The sequence below is a fragment of the Aegilops tauschii genome, chromosome 7 (genome assembly GCF_002575655.3).
Source record: "Aegilops tauschii subsp. strangulata cultivar AL8/78 chromosome 7, Aet v6.0, whole genome shotgun sequence".
Lineage (NCBI taxonomy): Eukaryota > Viridiplantae > Streptophyta > Magnoliopsida > Poales > Poaceae > Aegilops > Aegilops tauschii.
In genome coordinates, this window is record NC_053041.3 from 511521287 (window position 1) to 511539862 (window position 18576).

At 45.2% G+C, this 18576-nt stretch overlaps 1 protein-coding gene and 1 long non-coding RNA gene across 3 annotated transcripts; both read right to left on the reverse strand.

Annotated features, from left to right (window-relative positions):
- Nucleotides 1-7498: 7498 nt before the first annotated feature.
- LOC141027700 (uncharacterized) lies at nt 7499-9046 on the reverse strand. The gene is made up of 4 exons (XR_012189419.1): nt 8893-9046; nt 8673-8784; nt 7953-8043; nt 7499-7866 (listed from the first exon to the last, which is right to left on the reverse strand). It is a non-coding gene; the product is annotated as an uncharacterized lncRNA (long non-coding RNA).
- A 122-nt stretch (nt 9047-9168) lies between these two features.
- On the reverse strand, nt 9169-18046 carry LOC109780837 (uncharacterized). 2 transcript variants are annotated; one of them, XM_020339422.4, is made up of 6 exons: nt 17746-18046; nt 16963-17568; nt 13729-14039; nt 13549-13611; nt 12374-12885; nt 9169-10259 (listed from the first exon to the last, which is right to left on the reverse strand). In XM_020339422.4, exons 2-6 carry the CDS (start codon nt 17508-17510, stop codon nt 9411-9413), a joined length of 2283 nt encoding a protein of 760 aa, XP_020195011.1. In that variant the 5' UTR covers nt 17511-17568; nt 17746-18046; the 3' UTR covers nt 9169-9410. The 2 variants fall into 2 exon arrangements, with proteins under 2 accessions (XP_020195011.1, XP_020195010.1); XM_020339421.4 differs by having other exon boundaries at nt 13549-14039.
- Nucleotides 18047-18576: the final 530 nt, after the last annotated feature.

Consider the following 18576-nt stretch of genomic DNA (forward strand, 5'->3'; position numbering starts at 1 on the left):
CGCTTTTGGAGACCCGGTTCTAGGTTGTAAAGCATGCCGCACTGAACGAGGGAGTAATCATCAGCACGTGATTGCCAAGCGTTCATAACGTCTTGGTTCTGTGGGATTGGTGCATCACCTAGCGGTGCTTCTAAGACATAATCTTTCTTGGCTACTATAAGGATGGGCCTCAGGTTCCGGACCCAGTCCGTATAGTTGCTGCCATCATCTTTCAGCTTGGTTTTCTCTAGGAACGCGTTGAAATTGAGGACAACGTTGGCCATTTGATCTACAAGACATAGTGTAAAGATTTTAGACTAAGTTCGTGATAATTGAGTTCATCTAATCAAATTATTTAATGAACTCCCACTCAGATAGACATCCCTCTCGTCATCTAAGTGAAACATGATCCGACTTTAACTAGGCCGTGTCCGATCATCACGTGAGACGGACTAGTCAAGATCGGTGAACATCTCCATGTTGATCGTATCTTCCATACGACTCATGCTCGACCTTTCGGTCCTCCGTGTTCCGAGGCCATGTTTGTACATGCTAGGCTCGTCAAGTCAACCTAAGTGTATTGCGTGTGTTCCGAGGCCATGTCTGTACATGCTAGGCTCGTCAACACCCGTTGTATTCGAACGTTAGAATCTATCACACCCGATCATCACGTGGTGCTTCGAAACAACGAACCTTCGCAACGGTGCACAGTTAGGGTGAACACTTTCTTGAAATTATTATAAGGGATCATCTTACTTACTACCGTCGTTCTAAGCAAATAAGATGCAAAAACATGATAAACATCACATGCAATCAAATAGTGACATGATATGGCCAATATCATTATGCTCCTTTGATCTCCATCTTCGGGGCACCATGATCATCTTCGTCGCCGGCATGACACCATGATCTCCATCATCATGATCTCCATCATTGTGTCTTCATGAAGTCGTCACGCCAACGATTACTTCTACTTCTATGGCTAACGCGTTTAGCAACAAAGTAAAGTAATTTACATGGCGTTATTCAATGACACGCAGGTCATACAAAATAATAAAGACAACTCCTATGGCTCCTGCCGGTTGTCATACTCATCGACATGCAAGTCGTGATTCCTATTACAAGAATATGATCAATCTCATACATCACATATATCATTCATCACATCTTCTGGCCATATCACATCACATAGCACTTGCTGCAAAAACAAGTTAGACGTCCTCTAATTGTTGTTGCAAGTTTTTTACGTGGTTTGTAGGTTTCTAGCAAGAACGTTTCTTACCTACGTATGACCACAACGTGATTTGCCAATTTCTATTTACCCTTCATAAGGACCCTTTTCATCGAATCCGTTCCGACTAAAGTAGGAGAGATAGACACCCGCTAGCCACCTTATGCAACTAGTGCATGTCAGTCGGTGGAACCTGTCTCACGTAAGTGTACGTGTAAGGTCGGTCCGGGCCGCTTCATCCTACAATGCTGCCGAAACAAGAAAAGACTAGTAGCGGCAAGAAGAATTGGCAAACTCAACGCCCACAGCTTCTTTGTGTTCTACTCATGCATAGTAACTACGCATAGACCTGGCTCATGATGCCACTTTTGGGAATCGTAGCATAATTTAAAATTTTCCTACGCTCACCAAGATGCATCTATGGAGTCTACTAGCAACGAGGGGATAGGAGTGCATCTACATACCCTTGTAGATCGCGAGCGGAAGCGTTCCAATGAACGTGGATGACGGAGTTGTACTCGTCGTGATCCAAATCACCGATGACCGAGTGCCGAACGGACGGCACCTCCGCGTTCAACACACGTACGGTGCAGCAACGTCTCCTCCTTCTTGATCCAGCAAGGGGAAAGGAGAGGTTGATGGAGATCCAACAGCACGACGGCGTGGTGGTGGATGTAGCGGGTCTCCGGCAGGGCTTCGCCAAGCTTCTGCGAGAGAGAGAGAGAGGTGTTGCAGGGGAGGAGGGAGGCGCCCAAGGCTGTCGGTTGCTGCCCTCCCTCCCCCCCTTTATATAGGCCCCCTTGGGAGGGGGGGCCGGCCAAAACCCATCTAGGGTTGGGGGGGCGACGGCCAAGGGGTGGAAAGGGGTGCCTTGCCCCCCAAGGCAAGGGGGAAGCTCCCCCCCTAGGGTTCCCAACCCTAGGCGCATGGGGGGAGACCCAAGGGGGGCGCCCCAGCCCACTAAGGGCTGGTTCCCTTCCACTTTCAGCCCACGGGGCCCTCCGGGATAGGTGGCCCCACCCGGTGGACCCCCGGGACCCTTCCGGTGGTCCCGGTACAATACCGGTAACCCCCGAAACTTTCCCGGTGGCCGAAACTTGACTTCCTATATATAATTCTTCACCTCCGGACCATTCCGGAACCTCTCGTGACGTCCGGGATCTCATCCGGGACTCCGAACAACTTTCGGGTTTCCGCATACACATATCTCTACAACCCTAGCGTCACCGAACCTTAAGTGTGTAGACCCTACGGGTTCGGGAGACATGCAGACATGACCGAGACGCCTCTCCGGTCAATAACCAACAGCGGGATCTGGATACCCATGTTGGCTCCCACATGTTCCACGATGATCTCATCGGATGAACCACGGTGTCGAGGATTCAATCAATCCCGTATGCAATTCCCTTCGTCAATCGGTATGTTACTTGCCCGAGATTCGATCGTCGGTATCCCAATACCTTGTTCAATCTCGTTACCGGCAAGTCTCTTTACTCGTACCGCAATGCATGATCCCGTGACTAACGCCTTAGTCACATTGAGCTCATTATGATGATGCATTACCGAGTGGGCCCAGAGATACCTCTCCGTCATACGGAGTGACAAATCCCAGTCTCGATCCGTGCCAATCCAACAGAAACTTTCAGAGATACCCGTAGTGCACCTTTATAGTCACCCAGTTACGTTGTGACGTTTGGCACACCCAAAGCACTCCTACGGTATCCGGGAGTTGCACGATCTCATGGTCTAAGGAAAAGATACTTGACATTGGAAAAGCTCTAGCAAACGAAACTACACGATCTTTTATGCTATGCTTAAGATTGGGTCTTGTCCATCACATCATTCTCCTAATGATGTGATCCCGTTATCAATGACATCCAATGTCCATAGTCAGGAAACCATGACTATCTGTTGATCAACGAGCTAGTCAACTAGAGGCTTACTAGGGACACTTTGTGGTCTATGTATTCACACATGTATTACGATTTCCGGACAATACAATTATAGCATGAACAATAGACAATTAACATGAACAAAGAAATATAACAATAACCATTTATTATTGCCTCTAGGGCATATTTCCAACAGTTACTGCTTTCCGCTAATCCTATCCTGATGCATAGCCTGTCATTGTTGCTACAGTTGTTACCCTTACCTGCTATCCTACTGCTTAGTATAGGATGCTAGTGTTCCATCAGTGGCCCTACACTCTTGTCCGTCTGCCACGCTATACTATCGGGCCGTGATCACCTGGGCGGTGATCACGGGTATATACTTATATACTCTATACATGACACATGTGGTAAATAAAGTCGGGTCGGCTCGTAGGAGTACCCGCAAGTGGATCTTTGTGGCGGAGCGACAGGGCAGGTTGAGACCGCCTAGGTGAGAGGTGGGCCTGGCCCTGGACGGCGTCCGCGGTTACTTCGACATAACACGCTTAACGAGTTCTTGGTATTTGATCTGAGTCTGGCCATTTGGTCTATACACACTAACCATCTACGCGGGAGTAGTTATGGGTATCCCGGCGTCGTGGTATCAGCCGAAGCCTTCGTGACGTCAGCGACTGAGTGGCGCGCGCCGGATTGGACTGGAACGCCACTAGGCTAGGTCTGCTTCCGGCCGCGTACGCAACGTGCAGGTGTGCATAGGGCGATGGGCCCAGACCCCTGCGCGCATAGGGTTAGACCGGCGTGCTGACCTCTCTGTTGTGCTTAGGTGGGGCTGCGACGTGTTGATCTTCCGAGGCCGGGCATGACCCAGAAAAGTGTGTCCGGCCAAATGGGATCAAGCGTGTTGGGTTATGTGGTGCAACCCTGCAGGGAAGTTTATCTATTCGAATAGCCGTGTCCCTCGGTAAAAGGACGACCCGGAGTTGTACCTTGACCTTATGACAACTAGAACCGGATACTGAATAAAATACACCCTTCCAAGTGCCAGATACAACCCGGTGATCGCTCTCTAACAGGGCGACGAGGAGGGGATCGCCGGGTAGGATTATGCTATGCGATGCTACTTGGAGGACTTCAATCTACTCTCTTCTACATGCTGCAAGATGGAGATGGCCAGAAGCGTAGTCTTCGACAGGACTAGCTATCCCCCTTTTATTCTGGCATTCTGCAGTTCAGTCCACTGATATGCCCCTTTACACATATACCCATGCATATGTAGTGTAGCTCCTTGCTTGCGAGTACTTTGGATGAGTACTCACGGTTGCTTCTCTCCCTCTTTTCCCCTTTTCCTTTCTATCTGGTTGTCGCAACCAGATGCTGGAGTCCAGGAGCCAGACGCCACCGTCGACGACGACACCTACGACACTGGAGGTGCCTACTACTACGTGCAGCCCGCTGACGACGACCAGGAGTAGTTAGGAGGATCCCAGGCAGGAGGCCTGCGCCTCGTTCGATCTGTATCCCAGTTTGTGCTAGCCTTCTTAAGGCAAACTTGTTTAACTTATGTCTGTACTCAGATATTGTTACTTCCGCTGACTCGTCTGTGATCGAGCACTTGTATTCGAGCCCTCGAGGCCCCTGGCTTGTATTATGATGCTTGTATGACTTATTTATGTTTTAGAGTTGTGTTGTGATATCTTCCCGTGAGTCCCTGATCTTGATCGTACACATTGCGTGCATGATTAGTGTACGGTCAAATCGGGGGCGTCACAAACAGAGTGCTGAACTTCAATCCCCAAAGCTATGCAATAATCATTGAAAGCACGTGAGGAAAATTCTGCAGCATTGTCCATTCGAATTGACTTAATTTGACTTTCTGGATAATGGGCTTGCAACTTAATGACTTGCCTCATTACCTTGGCAAATGCATGGTTCCATGTGGATAGAAGACATACATACGACCATCGTGTAGATGCGTCAATCAGAACCATGAAATACCTGAAAGGTCCAGATAATGGTTGAATGGGACCACAAATATCTCCTTGAATACGTTCAAAGAACTGAAGGGTTCAGCTTCTATTTTGAGGTGCGAGGGCCTCAAAATTAGCTTTCTTGTGGCACAAGATGTGCACACAAAATCTGAAGATTGAGGAAATTTTGACTCAAGCAAATTATGACCAATGGAATTGCTAGTAATTTTTCTCATCATCCCGATTACGGAATGGCCTAGGCGATCATGCCAGGTTTGGAATGCATTAACATTCTAAAAAAATACTTTGTATGCAACATGTTCCACGGTTTTGATGTACGTATAGTACAAACCAGACGATAGAGAAGGAATTTTCTGATGTACCTTTTTTCCATATCCGTGATCTTTAGTAAAGAGTAGATACTCCTCTTTGTTGTCTTCATGGATTTCAATGTGAAAACCATTTTTATGGATATCTCGATAACTGATCAGGGTACGTGAGGAATCGAGATACAATAAAGCATCCTCAATTGTCAGTTGTGTACCACTTGGGAGGGTGAATATGGCACGTCCAGTACCAACAATCACTGTATCGCGTCCAGCGATAGTTAGAATATCTCCATTCATTTTTTTCAGAGTTTGGAAATATTTCACCCCCCTCGGTATGGAGTTTGTGATACCACTGTCCACAAGGCATAATTATTCCCGTAGAGAACTGCGGCGAGTGCTCCTTCCCTCCCTTCTTTCTCTTTTGCTCTTCGCTGGTTTTTCTACATGCGTGATAATGTGTTCGAAGTAACAATGGAAACTTCTGTCCTCGGTCAATGGTTACATGACCCTTATATACAATCTGGAAGAACGCGACGATCCAACAACGAGGAGACGTCGGTTCCAGGGAGACGAGGGGGAGAGGCATCCGTTGCGGGAGAGATCGCAACGGCCTGTATGGGCAAGGGGAGATTTTCCCAAATTATAATTAATCTTAACAAACAGGATTCTCCATTTCCTGAGGTGGAGAGCACCAACCTCCAAATCTCAGGTGACATGTATCTTCAGAATTTCAACGATCTATTTATGTTTGTATTATGATGCTTGTATGACTTATTTATGTTTTAGAGTTGTGTTGTGATATCTTCCCGTGAGTCCCTGATCTTGATCGTACACATTGTGTGCATGATTAGTGTACGGTCAAATCGGGGGCGTCACAAGTTGGTATCAGAGCCGACTGCCTGTAGGAATCCCCCTTTCCACACTCCTTGGCCGAAGTCGAGTCTAGACATTACAAAACTTTTACTAACATGGTTGTGTGGCTTACGGGCCCACGTCGCCATTGGGTGGTACTAGGATCTTTTACTCCTCGACCTTTACTCTGGGACTCTGAACTCTCTTCTACTCGGGTTAAACGAATTTACTAACTCTATCACTAGGATCCCGTGACCGCATTCACCCCAAAGTTGGATAAGCCATAGTTGTTTCTTAGAATAGTATTTTGAACAATTCACACACTGTCATTTGACTCCTTTGAAACGTCTTTGCTTTCAGATGGAACCCACGAGGCAGGTCGTGCGCCACACGACGGCCATTGGTGCCTCGGGATCACCGGCTGTGCTAGCTGAGATGATGACCTATCTGGGTTATCGCTGGCACCCTGAGTACACCGTCTACGAGGAGTACCAGGACTTTAACCAGGAGCAGTACCGTGCCATCGTCCACCTCTACTCGCGGGAGTATGACTCCACTACTGTGCTGCACACCGCTCATGGTGTTGGTGTGACCATCGATATGGCTGTCCACGATGCTGCCTATGCTGCTCTGACACGTCTTCGTGGAGAGTATCGGGAGTTGGACACCTCCCCTTTCAGGCACATTGCTATCGCATCTGATGTTGGTGCGGAGGAATACTATACTGCTGCCTACTCCACTGTCACCCGAGAGCCCTTCTACCATCTTAACAAACAGGATTCTCCATTTCCTGAGGTGTAGAGCACCAACCTCCAAATCTCAGGTGACATGTATCTTCAGAATTTCAACGATCTATTTGAAAGAAAATGTTCGATTTTCTGGCGACAGATTTCTAGGCATGGATCTGTGACTGTTTTAGTTTCCTGCTCCGGCAAAATACGTTGGGATGTAGAAGGTGATGGCGCACAAGTCCGATTTGACTACACGTACCACCATATAGCAGGCTAGAGCAAGGACATGTTCATACGTCCGTTGGTCGTGTTGCTGGACAAACCAGATAGAAGTATTCTGTTGGTCTGTTAGAGAATGAAAGAGATGAAGTTTAGCATATTTTTAGTACAACCAGTAGAAGAGACCATAGTTGCTAAAGAGTGCCAGCGAGTTGATATCAAAGGAATGTGGGATGATGCGCTGATTAAGTTTCTCATCCCACGATGATGGCACGAATCCGATTTGACACGCTTCTGAATCGGCAGAGTTCAGACTCTGTATTTTCAGGACTCTGTTCTTTTACCACAAGGATCGATCATCATTGGCCAAATCTGCTGTTTGGTACTCCCTCCGTCCATGTACCTTATAATTGACGCCCAAATGGATGTATCTAGCTAGACGTAATTTAGTTTGGCAGGTGATCTGACTAACATGAACAAATGGTCGGAGAAAACGTCTCTTAATATACTTTCAATCTCATCAGGACGGGTCTACTCTGCCGGTAATTTTCCACTTGGACACTTAGCGACACATAGCTGCGTTTTGTTCAACTTTGTTAAGGGAATTGATTAGCAGTTTTGATGTTCCGTGAAACAAGAGATGTCCGAGCTGATACTCTGAAACTGAAAGTTAGGAAGGAGACATGTCAAAACCTTGCCAGCCTTCTCTTCAGTTTCAGAAATAACAGAAAAATATATACAGTACAAACCTCAATGTTCTTCCGAGTAAATGTAAGGGTGAAAATGGACTGCTTGACAAGATGAATAATCTCAGGGGTAAGCATAGAAGACTTCAACCATCTGCAGGGCAGCGTATGTATATAAGTAAAACAAAGAGTGAAGCTTCTACCATAACATTTGCAATTCATGCATACGCTCCAAGGTGCAGAGAAAAGCAGAAACAGCAGGTGCTAGGATTTTCAAAAACTTCCCACAAAGTTTTAGCTCTTTAGAATCTGAGGAAAGTTTAACCAGGATTACTTAATTTCAAATTTATGAGGATATTTATTGCAAGTAGTGCTCTTCAACAGTAAATCACCGGATGCACCAACCAGGCCGTTAGCTATAGTCTCCACATCCTTCACCAGATCACTATCACGCACCTCCGGCAGCAAAAAGGCTGAACTTCTTCAGCTGTATGCGATAAGAGATGACCGACCTAGTCTTGAAATCTTCAGCAGTTCAACTCAAGTTCCACGGAAGTATGGACAAGTTGGATCTGTTTTGCTGAGCTTTTTCAATATGACTCTATTTAGTGATGCCACAAACAGACCATATATCTAGTATGCTCCCATCAAATGTACACAGAAAAGCATGCTGACGCTTATGAACGAGTTTGAACGGTCATAAAGCTAGGACACATCTATTCCATGACATAAACTATATCACAGGTTGCAAACTGTTACAAAGTATTGGTTAGACGGATGTACCTGTGAAAGGAGAGGTTGCGCAGCTTTTCTGAACAACAATTTCCTCCCTTCCTGGAAGGGTAAATATTCCGACCAGTGCATCCAAGCTTACTCCTCGCTGTCCTCTGATTCTCTGTCACAGAGAATTAAGCCTTCTCTTTTCAAATGGGAATTAGCCTTCTTTGGCAGTCTGTGTCAAGTGACCAACTGAAGGTGCAAGGGGTGGATCTTTTGGTGTTACCAATCATCATTGTCTCCATCAGGAGGGCAGACTGATTCACCTCAACTAATGAATTATGGGGCACATAATTTTATCGTCTTCAACCTGCAATATACTCCATCCCGTAATATAAGATAGTTTTGCAAGCTAAAACAGCTCACAAAACGATCTTATATTGTGGGACGGAGTATTAAAAGGGTGGAGGTCTGGCCTGACTCAAACATCACCAACCAAGGGGGGAAACAAATGCTAGGAGAATACAACTGGAAGTGTCAAAACTGAACAAACAACGCAGTAGAGAGACACCAAGTGCAAGCATATTTGCATCACAAGCTCAGCAAAGAACAACTATACATAAGAAGCATATTTTTAGTTTGGTGACCCAAACGAAAAGGTTAGGAATATCTACACTAAATTACTTTGCGAGAAGCCGCTGTCAATATAGCTACGAACTTCAGCAAGACGAAATGGATAGATTGATAAACAAGACCTGTTTCTCATAATTACACTGCCCTGAATTTGAGCAGTCTGGTTTTGCTTCAGTAAACCTTAGGCTTCCGTACCCTTTGACTCCTCCTGCTGTTCACCTCCACCAAGATAGCCTTCTCAATCCTAAGATTGGTGTGGATGTTTTCACTCATCTCCGTCCTTGCAGGTGCGGACGAGTTTCCAGCTGCCTGCTTCTTTCCATCTGGGGATGACTTTCCTGTTTTCGGCTTCGCAGCTGTGAATGAGTTTCCAGCTGCCTGCTTCTTTCCATCCGAGGATGAGTTCCCCATTTTTGGCTTCTTTGCAGCTGATGATGAGTTTCCAGCTGCCTGCTTATTTCCATCTGAGGATGAGTTTCCTGTTTTGGGAGCCTTTGCGGCTGAGGAAGAGTTTCCAGATTTCTGCGCCTTTGCAGCTGAGGATGAGTTTCCAATTTTCAGCTTCTCTGCAGCTGAACAAGAATTCCCAGAGTTCGACTTCTTTGAAGGAGACCGAATGTCCACGATTTCCTGCATCTTTGAGCCAGCGTTCTCGTTTTCAGCGCAGGGTGTTGTCTCAGCTTTCTGCTTTGCAGAAGGTGTTTCAGAGGCCTCTTTATTGTGGTTCTTGGATGCAGCTTCAGAGCCCATATCTTCTGTCTTGGGTGTCCTTCCACGTTTCTTTCCAGAGTAGACATGCTTCAAAACTGGCAGTTTTCCAATAGTTACTTCTTGCTTAACCAGTGGGACCGAACTTTTCTCGGCTTCCACTGGTTCAGAGGTATTCCCAACTTTCGATGGAGCAGTTTTAGCAACATTCTCAATAAGCACAGGTGGTTCCTCAGGTGGATGCTTGGCGTTCTCAAACGGCTGATACCCATCTTTGGCCCCTTGGTTGTCTATGAGGATATCATCAGTGTTCTGTGAAAAGAAACAGCAACAGTATCAACTAAATGCCCATGCAGAAGTATTACCCAAGGAGCTAACTTATTAAAAAAGGGAGTAGCCAAATAAAAGGTTCTTAGCAACTGAAATGAATCAGATGATTACTGGATAGTGGATGTATATGGCATAACCTAAATTATCTGGCCACTGAAAGATTTGGTATCTGCCGAAGAAATATAGCATAGTTATATTGTGTGCTATCGAAAAATTGCAAGTGAAGCGCTTCAGTACATTGCACTGTGATTTCTCAGTTTTAGAACCTGCAACTTCTACTTGTCATGGCACAGTAAATATGAAATTCTGGATGGATCTGGTGTACAAGCATCCTCCTATGAAATGTACTCCTAAGAACTCATGTATAACATGCTACACATCTGTCACAGGTCCCAAATCCCGTATTCAAGACTTAATTACAGTTCTTGTGTCACAGGAAAGACAGTGTTTCGGGGTTCGGGGGTGGGGGTGGGGGATCAGAGTGAGTGAAATGCGCCATTAATCCATTAACTCAAACTCATTGCACACTTTAGGCCAAGAACTCAGAAAATGATCGATTTAGGCCATAAACTCGTTTATTTGATCAGTTAAGACCAAAACCAATCCGGGAGATAAAAAACCGTCCATGTGGCTACCACGTCGGCATATCTTGGACCGCTCGCGCTTGGGTAAATTTTATAGGGTGTTTTTTTGCAAATATGTCATCACAATTTAGCTAATGGCATATTTAAAAAAAACTGAGTGGGAGTCGAACCTAGGCCTTAGGGAAAATAAGTGACACCTCCAACCACTAGAATTAACACTATTTTTATTGATAAAAGAAAGTTATTTATTTCCTGTTTAATGACTCTAATAGGATGGAAGCTTAGTATATATCACTAGCTTTACCCTAAAAAACTATATAGAATCACGGCTCATGTTGACAAATTGTGTGTACGTTGTTTTGACGTGTTGAGAGTCCTTTAGCCTCAGCCTTCTCCAGCATTAGAGAACTTAATTAGGGGAGGCGAACCATCATTACATGCTCCTTTTATTCTGTACATGCAAACTAAATCAAGATATGTTTGGCCGGTTAAGCTGCTAGTTCTAGCGAACGAGATACCGCAAGCGTCCACAATGTGTATGTATTTGTTTCTTCTCCTCTCCTCTTTTGGAAAATAAACAATGGTGGTTATGTCATACTGCTTTTTTCTTTTTTAGCTGCAAAATAGTTGTCCTGCTATTTTATTTTTATTTTTTGCGAGTAGATGCATGGTTCTTCTTCTTTTTTGCGATGAACCGATTTGCATCCTAACGTCAGCACATCACATTCCTTTACTTAGGGCGCCCATTCAAGCCTACCTGATACCGATGTCTTTTAATTTTTTTAACGCAAATAACATCAAAAATTGGCTATTTTTTCAAAAACAATTAAACGTACCGTATAGAAATAATTAATTAACCTGATTTATACAAAATTAGTGTGCATTCTAGTGGATCGAGTTGTCACTTATATTCTGTAAGGCCTAGGTTCGATTCCCACTCAATACACTGCTCGCTTATCGTTTTTTTAAATGCGCCATTAGCTAAATTGTGACGACTTCTTTTGCAAAAGATCACCCTGTAAAATTAATCCAAGCGCGAGCGGTTCAAGATACACCGATGTGACAGCCACATGGACGGTTTTTTCTCTCCCGGATCGGTTTTGGCCTTAACTGATCAAATAAACGAGTTGGCCTAAATCAATCATTTTCTGAGTTCTTGGTCTAAAGTGTGCAAAGAGTTTGAATTAATCGACTAATGGCGCATTTAACTCGATCAGAGTTCACTATTAGACAAGTCATCTGTACAATATTTTCACAGCAGTGTAGCATTTGTTTTATATTCTATATACTTCATAATTAGGGTTTTCTAAATCGAAGTCCTACTATGTACATACAAGCCATAGGTGGATGTGTATTCCATTTCACAATGAATCTCTTTAAATACAACTGAGCTGAACCAAATTCACCACAACTGAACAAGATCAAAGCAATGGACTAAAGAAGCATAAGCTAAGACCATGCAACGAAACAAAGAAGAAACATCTGTTAACGGACCAAGGAGCAAGGACTTACTTCTTTGCACAAATCTCCCAAATGACCATTTGGTAAGGAACTTTCAACAGCTAGAAGTAGGTCCACTGTGATGTCTTTCTTATGTGCCTGGCTCCTCTCTAGAGCTTTTTCTTCACTATTACCCTGTGGATCTTCTATTAGACAATCAGTTCCCCTCTCAGACAATGTGGGTTTTACTGACAGAGTTGGTCTATCCTCCTGCTCCAGCAAAATGTTTAGCTTCTTCTTTTTCTGTGGCTTAGCATATCGATCATTCTCAGGAGAGAATGCGCGTTTTTGTATCCTTTGCCTCTTCTCAGCCACCTTGACCTGGTCATGATCCATGAAAGATGCCAACTTTGCTTGTTTACAGCGAGCCTTGCTGAGACGCTCTTGTAGACGATGAACTCGAGACTGGATACCACCAATTTGCATGAGAACTTTTTGTAACACAAATTGGTTGGAAACCATATCATATTCCTTGGACGCAGGCAAACCAACAATTTCAAGGCGGCGTCTAGTATCATCCCCAACTGCATTAGGACTAAATCAAATAAACAGATAGCACTTGCAACGACAGGATTACTTAAAACCCAGAGGGTAGGCAGTAAAGATGGATTTTGCATTTTCTACACTGACAACCTAATAAATCCCTAAACAGCTGCAACTGATTCATCATACAATAGGATGTTAACAGTTAACACTAACTCTAAGATTTATGAATCAGTTAGATGCAGGGAACACACACCAAGATAGCTGTATACTTATTTACTTGGTTATTTAACAAACAATCAGGTCAGCTATCTTGATAAAATAAAAGCACTCGCTAACATGATGCCCTGAACATTTCTACCTAGTGTATGAAGAAGGTGCCAGTAGGTCTGTCAGCTTTCTTACAGTAAGCATGCACCTAGCAAAATGAGTTCCACAGATGTCTGCTGGTTGCAGAGCACTGAAATCTGTCGTACAGTCATAACTAATGAAAGACTGCAGTTTTTAGCTTCCTAATGGTCAGCTAATTAACTGCTTGCATGTGACTACAACACAAATGAAGGTGCCCTAATATAAGCAAGCATTTTCTATCGGTTAAGTAACATGGCAGCTCGACTTAATGTAAAATTTTGCTAGGTACAGTAGTAAATAACTTTCTTTGTTAACTCCAGCAAAGAACTTGAAAATGATCACCATATCCATACCTTGACCATGACTATCATCATCAATTAAGAGGCCATCTGCGTCAGCTCCCTTGTTTTGTTTATCTGTAGAAGACAAGAATAACCTTATTATTACCAGTAGTATCCTGGTGCAAAACATAGACAACCATGGGATAAAGTGATGCACTATCCCAACAAACAGAAAATAAATAGATAGCGGACCAAAGAAGTATGATAATATCTTGTGCTTCTTGAGGTACAATGATGTGTCCACAGTGTCTTCATGTCTTTTGCGCTTTCTCCTCTCCATGCTAATATTTTCATGGTCTCTGCAGTTCTTCCCAGATTCTTGCCTACAACCATTTGTCTTGCTTGTTGCTCTCTGCAATTCTTTTTCCTGCTCGATGAGAGCAAGCTGGCTGTCATACTTTGATACTTGAGATAAAAGATCCTTCATGCGCAGCTCTAACCACTCACATCTCCACAGCATTGGGCGGACGGCATTCCTCCACTCGGCAGTTACCTTTTTCTTTCTGAAAGATAATTTACATGTGAAAAAATTGCACAAAACGGAAGCATATCAGAGTAGATATAATTTCTTCTATATGGAAATATTGCACCGGGGATGCAATGCCCATAGAATATGACAGGTCAGCTAGAAATTTGAAGCACACACAAGAGTAACTCAATTTTTGGCTTCCTTAGACTTATGAAGAAACAAGTGCACAACACAACATGCATTGCCATTAGAATATCGGATGATAATTCATGTCGGCAAATATATCTCTGAATGAATGTTTATCTCAACCAGGAAGTAGCTACACAGGGCTACTCTGGTCCCTAATGCTGCAGGCTGAAGATGTCGGACACAACATTGGCTGATGTTTCAAATAAGGAAATGTGGCACCAGTTTTCTTTTAAGACAGCCTTCACTTAATGCCAAGTTTCACATAAAGGTGTCTACATCCAAGAAGAGAGAGAAAGAGTGCTTCGAATTATTGAAGAGAAATATATGAATGTATAGTTGATGTCCCAAATATATCTGTGAATCAATGTTTACTCAAAGGAACTGCCTCTTGACTAGACCCTGGGATGCTCCAGTCAATAACGTTGCAGGTGCATAGCTGAAAGGTGAACATGTTTTTCTGTCCGTAGCTAGATTTTGACCAGCAAACAAAAATCATGCTGCCCTTAATTATATCTGTGCTTATGCTCTTTGGTGCATATGGAAAAGTAGGAATTCCCATGTTTTTAATAATGTGATGTGGTCTGACATCAAACAGGTGTGGTGGCTAATCCTGATTACTCTGAAAAAATTGCACATCCTGTTCAAGGATGGTGCTTTGGAGAGAATAGAGTCTTTCTCCGAATGCTTTCCACAGTGATCAAAATACCATGCTGCCTGCTGGGGTGACTGCACATGAGTCTGGCACTGAAGATGCCGAACTGAATCCAGCGCTCCTTAGCAAGCTTTCTCTGTCAGATGCAATTGATCGCAGCCTTGACCTGCCACTTGGTGAGGTACTGTCTTCCCCTCCCAGGCAGGATCCGCAGTGTGCTCTGAAGATGGCCATGCTTAGCCCTTGCAGTCCTCTGGAACCTGCGCCATCTCCAACCCAGTCTCCATTGAAGAAGACCAAGTTACGAGATGAGGCTGTTGCAGAAATTTCTCTGGTCGTGCTGTATAGTTTGGGCTTTTGCGGGCTGATGATCCTGCTGTAATTTTCCTTTTAAGTAGCCTTTTGTCTACCTCCCCTGTTTTTGGAGGTGGCTTATGTCTTTACCAACTTTCTTTTAGCTGCTGGATCTTTTTACCTGATTTTTAGACCTGTATGGATTTGGTGATTTCATGATTAATGGAACTGGGGTGGCCACCAGCCTCCCTGATGATCTAAAAAAAGGTGACATGTTGCGCAGGTCTTCGAAACTAGAAAGGGGCAATTAAAAGGAAAACTGAGGACACAACTGGATGTCGTAAACTTTGAGTCACTTATACAAATTTTGTGTGTTGTCAAACAAGAGAAGTCTTTAAATTATAAACATTTATCTAAAGGAATTTCTTCTCAACTGTTTAAATTAGGAAATAGCTACCTGGGTGTATTGCTGGTGCATAGATGTTGGGACAGCAATTCAGTGAGTATCAGACAAAGAGGGGCAAAAAAGAAGAAAGTCTGCATTCTATAACTACAGGTCATGAACTACGAGCCATGCCTTCAGTTATTGCTGAGCTTCACAGAAAACTATTGTCTGGCGGACATGCCTTTGAATTACTCAAGACGGGGTTAGCTGGATGGTTGATGTTAGCAAATGTATATGTGAATTAACGTTTATGTCAAATGAATTGCTTCTTGAGTGTTTAACCTAGGATGTACCCTACCCAGGGGTACTCTAATCACCAATGTTGGTGCAGAGCTAGAGGCTGAAGACGTTGGGCATTCAATTCAGTTAATGTGTTCTGTTGCTCATTTGCCAAGATTTTTCAAATAGCGACTAGAGCAGCATCAAGACATAACTACAGATCATGCACTTGCCTTCACAATTCACATGAAGGTTGTAGAGAGAAGGAGATAAGCTACAAATCAGGTTATCCTTACTTCCTTGACAAATCTCAATACATACTCGACAAAACACATACATGATGTCAGGGGCAGCGACTAGAGCAGCATCAGGGGTAGTCTCTTGAATTTTCTGGTTATCCTTAATTCCTTGACAAATCTCAATACATACTCGACAAAACACATGAAGGTTGAATTGTAGGCCCAACATTTTCAGCGAAAACCACGACGAGATCACAAGAAAACGGCACAGATCACTTGCTGCTAATTTTGGCAGATAAACTACATACAGTCGCCGGAGAGATGGATGAATTAATTGTAACCAGCTCTGTATAAGCTATGCACTAGTATTTATTAGGGAAAGCAATAATTGGTAAGCCGGATTGCTTATCTCCTTCTCTCTACCCCTGACATCATCTGCCTCTTGCGTGTGCCGACCAGGTTGCCATCACAGTACCTAGGAGCTGATGCCAAAGTGTATAGCCTCCTAGGGATAGCTACAGCCTCTAAAGTTTGGTAGGCTCTACGAGCAAACAAAACTCTACTACAACCTACCTTTTACCCTGCGAAATTGCTCTGCGTACGACTTGATATTTACGATTCACGTCCAACGTTGTGATCCCATGATTCCTATTGATGCATAGATCTGATCCAAGGATAACTGGGCAGTGTCGTACAAAAGTCGTAAAAAAATTATCGTGCGCATAGCAGTGCTCTTTACCCTGCCAGCGCGGGAAACCCAAGTCCAAGAGTGTATAATATTAGTTACTAACTGCCTAACAGGGTATTCTGCTTGTTCATTTCTTTCTCAAACAATACAATCAGACAATCTGGAAACAGGATTGCATAATCATCCAACCAGTATCATTGAATGCATACAAGGAACTGCCAACAGACTCACCTGGGCATCGCGGAAGCTTGACCGCCATTAGCATGAGCTGAAAAGGGAGAATTCACTTCCGGGTCACCATTGCCTGCCTCATCACCAGTCTCACAACAGGAGTCTGCGAACGAGCTCGAGCACTCTGTGCTATCCCCTCCTCGCTCGTCGGTCGAGTCCTCGGGACTCGCCACGGGCAGTTTATAGGAGGAGGAAGCTATCCCCACAAAATCGGCACCCGCGGGCCTGGTGCAAGGGGCAAGAACGGCGCCTTCACCCTCGCAGTGCTCGGGCTCGGATTTCACCCGCACCTTGCCCAGATTCTCCTTGCCCCCGTCGCCCTTGCCGTTGACATCCACAGCCAGGGCTGGGTTATCTGAGGAGTTGATACCGTCCTCACAAACCGCTGTGGCCGGGTCATCTGCGCGGAATTCACCGGGCGCAGAACCGCCTCCCGGAGCGACGGAACGCTCCACGTCGGCTTCGGACTTCAGCGCGTTCTGGCTGTTGCCGCCGCCGACCCCGCCCTCGACGTCCAACGCCGGAGCCGGAGCCGAAGCCGGCGCCATGGCTGGTCGGCGAGCAACGGAGAGATCCCCGAGGCGCCCGAGGCGGAATCACAGAACCCTGCAACAGATTACAATAGCAACCGCTGAGAAATTCGCACAGAAAGTAACCCATCGGGCACGAAAACAGAGAACGTCGCCGCGTTGCGGGGAAAAGGAAGATCCGACTGCCCATGGCACGGGCGAGAGAAAGGCGAGACCGACCGAGCAGGGCCATAGGCGTAGGGATTGGGCTTACCGGCGGGGCCGCGAGGGGCGGCAAACTCCGACGAATCGCCTGCGGGGGAGGATCAGGGCGACCGGAATGGGGGCTGGGGACTGCGAATTGGGGGTTCTCGGCCCGGAGACGAGAGATCGATTTGGGGATTCCGTTGGCTCCACTGTGTTGTTGTGTTTGCGCCTATTTCTTGCGGAGGAAGAGGAACGGGCGTCCTCGAGCGGGCGAGCTCTCTCTCTCTCTCTTCTCCTTTTTTTTCCGTCTGCTTCGCAACGTTGGATGGGGTCCGGCGAGCGAGCGAGCGAGCGAGCCGTGGAAAAGCGACTCTCCTCTGCCTGGCGTGGCGAATTATAACGGCGCAACGCCAGCGTGCCGTCACCAGTCCTGCATTACGATCTTGACTACTTGCCCCTTCCAGTCAAGCGAGATCAAGGATACGGGTAGCTCCTTAACATATTCCATATCTTTTCTTAGGGAGAACTGTATCTTTGCAAACACGAAGCTCCCACCGAGTCTGTTTTCCACGTTGCCGCTTGGTCCTCCTCCTATCTCCGGTACGGCGGTCTCGTCGGCGGGACCCGTTCATTTCATTGTTCTTGGTTAGTTCTAGCAGGTTCTTGTTTTCTGAATTTCTGTTTCCACGGCGGCACTGGTGAGGTTGAAACAGTGATGATGCGTTGGAGTAACGTCTCTTCGTGACTCAGCGACTTTCAGCTGATGAAGGGTTTCTGGGAGTAGGTCTTGTCATATTTATCGCTTCTCTACAAATCTTGTTAGTTGATGTGTCAAATCAAGAATTAGTTAGCTCGCTCTTGGGGCGACAATTTTGTCTTCTTCTTTCAATTTGTTTGC

What these genes read in the sequence shown, in the direction of transcription:
- LOC109780837 (XM_020339421.4), bottom strand. Translation starts at nt 17,510, where the DNA reads ATGGCGCCGGCTTCGGCTCCGGCTCCGGCGTTGGACGTCGAGGGCGGG. An exon ending in TGATGATAGTCATGGTCAAG is followed by an intron (nt 12,886 to 13,548) that starts GTATGGATATGG and finishes GTCCTAATGCAG; the next exon opens with TTGGGGATGATACTAGACGC. An exon ending in TGGGAGATTTGTGCAAAGAA is followed by an intron (nt 10,260 to 12,373) that starts GTAAGTCCTTGC and finishes TTCTTTTCACAG; the next exon opens with AACACTGATGATATCCTCAT.